The following is a 5,386-nucleotide window of genomic DNA, read 5'->3' as shown; positions in this document are numbered from 1 at the left end:
CTCATGCACCACATGGGTTTGTTTCCCCGCCCCTCCCCCCTCTCCACAAGGATGACTCCCTCCGCCCCTGCCATCTCCCCTCCATGTATATAACTCCCGTTTCTGTGCTCTGTCGTCAGCCCTAATGCATCCAGGACCCAGATCCCTCCAATAACACCCTAAGACTCACCCCCACCCTCATCTGACTTCCACACCTCCAACGACCACTGTTCTAACTCTCCTGCCACCAGGACAAGACTATGGCGGATGACCTCGAGATCCTTCCTCTTCAAAACTTAAAGACGGCACCCCCTCACCCGCCCAAAGCCTTCTGGCTCCCCTTGACACACATGCACACTTAAACTCCAGACAGGAAATATCGGTGGGCCTACCCTGTTGGTCTCGGCCAAACAGAAAGAAGCAAAAGCTAAGATGCTATGGGCAGGGTTCGACACCCAGACCACCTTGCACACTGCACGGCAATGGCCGACGGGGAAGTGTGCATCCCTGGACATGCGCACTATGTCTCTCGTGCGCCACCTGGGCTGGATTCCCTGCCCCTTCCCCTGACCTAAACAAAGACTGCCCCCTGCCCGCGGCCACCTCTCCTCAAAGTATAACTCCCGTTTCTCTGCTTTGTCGTCCCCTAAGGCCTCCAGGACCCAGATCCCTCCCATAGCAAACCAAGACTCACCCCCACCTTCATCTGACTCCCTGAATTTCGCCGACCACTGCCCTAACTCTACAGCCACCAGGACAAGAGCTATGGCGGGTGACCCCGAGGGCCTTCCTCTTCAAAAGTTGAAGACGGCACCGCCTGACCCGCCCAAAGCCGTCTGGCTCCCCCTGACGCACATGCACACTTAAACTCCAGACAGGAAATATTGGGGGCATACCCGGTTGGTCTCAGCCAAACAGAAAGAAGCGAAAGCTAAGATGCGATGAGCAGAGTTAGACACCCAGACCACCTTGCACACACTGCAACCCAAGGGCCAAAGAAGTGGGCAACCTGGGCATGCGCACTATGTCTGTTGTGCGCCACGTGTGCTGGTTTCCCCGCCCCTCCGCCCTTTACGCAAGGATGACTGCCCCTGCCCCCGCCACCTCCCCTCAATGTATAACTCCCGTATCTGTGCTCTGTCCTCAGTCCTATGGCCTCCAGGAGCCAGATCCCTCCAACAGCACCCCAAGACTCACCCCCACCTTCATCTGACTCCCTGATCTCCACGGCCCACTGCCCTAACTCTCCTGTCACCCAGACAAGAGCTATGGCAGCTGACCTCGAGGGCCTTCCTCTTAGAAAGTTAAAGACCGCACCGCCTGACCCCCCCAAAGCCCTCTGACTCCCCCTGACACAAGCACACTTAAACTCCAGACAGGAAATATTGGTGGGCCTACCCGGTTGGTCTCAGCCAAACAGAAAGAAGCAAAAGCTAAGATGGGATGAGCAGAGTTCGGCACCCAGTCCACCTTCCACACACTGCACCACAAGGGCCGATGGCAAAGTGCGCAACCCTGGGCATTGACACTATGTCTGTTGTGAGCCACGTGCGCTGGTTTCCCTGCCCCTACGCCCTCTCCGCAAGGATAACTGCCCCCCACCCCCGCCACCTCCCCTCAGTGTATAACTCGCGTTTCTGTGCTCTATCTTCAGTCCTAAGGCCTCCAGGACCCAGATCCCTCGAATGGCATCCAAAGACTCACCCCCACTTTCATCTGACTCCCTGTCCTCCACCGCCCACTGCCCTAACTCTCCAGCCACCAGGACAAGAGCTATGGCCGCTCACCTCGAGGGCCTTCCTCTTCAAAAGTTAAAGATGGCACCGCCTGACCTGCCCAAAGCCCTCTGGCTCCTCCTGACACACATGCACACTTCAAGTCCAGACAGGAAATCTCGGTGGGCCTACCCAGTTGTTCTCAGCCAAACAGAAAGAAGCAAAAGCTAAGATGCGATGTGCAAAGTTGGACACCCAGACCACACTGCACAGACTGCACCGCAAGGGTCGACGTGGAACTGCACAACCCTGGGCATGCTACTATGTCTCTCGTGCACCACGTGGGCTAGCTTCCTCGCCCCTCCCCCGTACCCATATGGATGACTCCCTCTAGTCCTCTCTCCACCACCCCTTGATGTATAACTCCCGTTTCTGTGCTCTGTCCTCAGTCCTAAGGCCTCCAGGGCCCAGATCCCTCCAATAGCACCCGAAGACTCACCCCCACATTCATCTGACTCCACACTTCCACCGACCACTGTCCTAACTCTCCTGCCACCAGGACAAGAGCTATGGCGGCTGACCTTGAGAGCCTTCCTCTTCAAAGTTAAAGATGGCACCCCTCACCCGCCCAAAGCCTTCTGGCTCCCCTTGACACACATGCACACGTAAACTCCAGACAGGAAATATCGGTGGGCCTACCCGGTTAGTCTCAGCCAAACAGAAAGAAACAAAATCTAAGATGCAATGCACAGAGTTCAGTACCCAAACCACCTTGCACACACTGCACCGCAAGGGTCGACGTGGAACTACACAACCCTGGGCATGCGCACTATGTCTCTCGTGAACCACGTGGGCTAGCTTCCCCGCCCCTCCCCCCTCTCCACATGGATGACCTCCCCCCAACCCCCCGCCACTTCCCCTCAATGTATAACTCCCGTTTCTGTGCTCTGTCTTCAGTCCTAAGGCCTCCAGGACCCAGATCCCTCCAATAGCACCCGAAGACTCACCCTCACCTTCAACTGACTCTCACACCTCCACCGCCCACTGTCCTAACTCTCCTGCCGCCAGGACAAGAGCTATGGCGCTTGACCTCGAGGGCCTTCCTCTTGAAAAGTTAAAGAGACACCGCCTGACCCGCCCAAAGCCCTCTGGCTCCTCCTGACACACACGCACACTTCAAGTCCAGACAGGAAATATCTGTGGGCCTACCTGGTTGGTCTCAGCCAAAAAGAAAGAAGCAAAAGCTAAGATGCTATGCACAGAGTTCGGCACCCAGACCACCTTGCACACACTGCACCGCAAGGGCCGACAGGGAAGTGGGCAACCCTGGGCATGCCTACTATGTCTCTTGTAAGCCACCTGCAATGATTTCCCCGCCCCTCCCCTCTCTCCGCATGGATGACGCCCCCCCCCGCCCCCTACCACCTCCCCTCAATGTATAACTCCCGTTTCTGTGCTCTGCATCAGTTCTAAGGCCTCCAGGACCCAGATCCCTCGAATAGCACCCCAAGACTCACCGCCACCTTCATCTGACTCCCTGACCTCCGCCGCCCCCTGTCCTAACTCTCCTGCCACCAGGACAAGAGCTATAGCGGCTGACCTCGAGGGCCTTCATCCTCAAAAGTTAAAGATGGCACCGTCTGACCCGCCCAAAGCCCTCTGGCTCCCCCTGACACACATGCACAGGTATACTCCAGACAGGAAATTAAGGTGGCCTACCCGGTTAGTCTCAGCCAAACCAAAAGAAGCAAAAGCTAAGATGCGATGCGCAGAGTTAGGCACCCAGACCACCTTGCACACACTGCACCGCAAGGGCCGACGGAAAGGGTGCAACCCTGGGCATGCACCCTTTGTCTCTCTTGCGCCACGTGGGTGGTTTCCCCGCCCCTCCCCCCTCTCCACATGGATGACGCCCCCCCCCGCCCCCCACCGCCTCCCCTCAATGTATAACTCCCGTTTCTGTGCTCTGCGTCAGTTCTAAGGCCTCCAGGACCCAGATCCCTCCAACAGCACCCCAAGACTCACCCCCACCTTCATCTGATTCCCATACCTCTGCCGCCCATTCTCCTACCTCTCCTGCCACCAGGACAAGAGCTATGCGGCTGACGAGGGCCTTCCTCTTCAAAAGTTAAAGGTGGCACCCCCTAACACGCCCAAAACCATCTCAATGCCCTTGACACACATGCACACTTAAACTCCAGACAGGAAATATCGGTGGGCCTACCCCGTTGGTCTTGGCCAAACAGAAAGAAGAAAAAGCTAAGATGCGATGCGCAGAGTTTGGCACCCAGACCGCATTGCACACACTGCACCGTAAGGGTCAACATGGAACTCCACAACCCTGGGCATGCGCCCTATGTCTCTCGTGCGCTGGTTTCCCCGCCCCTCCCCTCTCTCCACAAGGATGACTCCCCCCCACCCCTGCCACCTCCCCTCAAAGTATAACTCCCGTTTCTGTGCTCTGTCTTCAGTCCTAAGGCCTCCAGGACCCAGATCTCTCCAATAGCACCCCAAGACTCACCCCCACCTTCAACTGACTCCCTGACCCCCGCCGCCCACTGCCCTAACTCTCCTGCCACCAGGACAAGAGCGATGGCCACTGACCTCGAGGGCCTTCGTCCTCAAAAGGCACCGCCTGACCCACCCAAAGCCCTCTGGCTCCCCCTGACACACATGCACACTTAAACTCCAGACAGGAAATATTGCTGGGCCTACCTGGTTAGTCTCAGCCAAACCGAAAGAAGCAAAACCTAAGATGCTATGCGCAGAGTTCGGCACCCAGACCACCTTGCACACACTGCACCGCAAGGGCCGACAGGGAAGTGGGCAACCCTGGGCATGCGCACTACGTCTCTGGTGCGTCACATGGGCTGGTTTCCCCCCCCCCCCCCCCACAAGGATGACTCCCTGCCCCGTCCCCCCTCCACCACCCCTTGATGTATAACTCCCGTTTCTGTGCTCTGTCCTCAGTCCTAAGGTCTCCAGGACCCAGATCCCTCCAATAGCAACCCAAGACTAACCCCCACCTTCATCTGACTCCCTGACCTCCGCCGCCCCCTGTCCTAACTCTCCTGCCACTAGGACAAGAGCTATGGCGGCTGACCTCGAGAGCCTTCCTCTTCAAACGTTAAAGATGGCACCCCCTCACCCGCCCAAAGCTTTCTGGCTCCCCTTGACACACACGCACACTTAAACTCCAGACAGGAAATATCGGTGGGCCTACCCGGTTGGTCTCAGCCAAACAGAAGGAAGCGAAAGCTAAGATGCGATGCACAGGGTTCAACACCGAGACCACCTTGCACACACTGCACCGCAACGGCCGCCAGCAAAGTGGACAACCCTGGGCATGCGCACTATGTCTCTCATGCGCTAAGTGGGCTGGTTTCCCCGCCCCTCCCCTCTCTCCGCAAGGATGACTCCCCCCCCCGCCCCCGCCACCTCCCTTCAATGTATAACTCCCGTTTCTGTGCTCTGTCTTCAGTTCTAAGGCCTCCAGGACTCAGATCTCTCCAATAGCACCCAAGACTCACCCCCACCTTCATCTGACTCCCTGACCCCCGCCGCCCCCTGTCCTAACTCTCCTGCCACCAGGACAAGAGCTATAGCGGCTGACCTCGAGGGCCTTCCTCTTCAAAAGTTAAAGATGGCACCGCCTGACCTGCCCAAAGCCCTCTGGCTCCCCCTGACAGACA

General features: G+C 57.5%; 1 protein-coding gene across 1 annotated transcript; it reads left to right on the top strand.

Moving 5' to 3' along the window:
- The first annotated feature begins 1,003 nt into the window (after positions 1–1,003).
- LOC122435550 (mucin-2-like) lies at positions 1,004–4,379 on the top strand. Its single transcript, XM_043459735.1, has 5 exons — positions 1,004–1,094; positions 1,738–1,876; positions 2,144–2,359; positions 3,162–3,380; positions 4,166–4,379. Exons 1-5 carry the CDS (start codon positions 1,004–1,006, stop codon positions 4,377–4,379), a joined length of 879 nt encoding a protein of 292 aa, XP_043315670.1.
- The last annotated feature ends 1,007 nt before the right edge of the window (positions 4,380–5,386 follow it).

This window comes from Cervus canadensis, chromosome X (assembly GCF_019320065.1).
Source record: "Cervus canadensis isolate Bull #8, Minnesota chromosome X, ASM1932006v1, whole genome shotgun sequence".
Lineage (NCBI taxonomy): Eukaryota > Metazoa > Chordata > Mammalia > Artiodactyla > Cervidae > Cervus > Cervus canadensis.
This window is presented reverse-complemented; position numbering and strand designations above follow the sequence as displayed.

Bases quoted from the DNA above. Each gene is read 5' to 3' on its own strand.
- LOC122435550 (XM_043459735.1), top strand. From the start codon at position 1,004: ATGTCTGTTGTGCGCCACGTGTGCTGGTTTCCCCGCCCCTCCGCCCTT. The intron at 1,095-1,737 runs GTATAACTCCCG...CTAACTCTCCAG, and splicing joins CCCCGCCACCTCCCCTCAAT to CCACCAGGACAAGAGCTATG. The intron at 1,877-2,143 runs GTGGGCCTACCC...CTCTGTCCTCAG, and splicing joins AGTCCAGACAGGAAATCTCG to TCCTAAGGCCTCCAGGGCCC.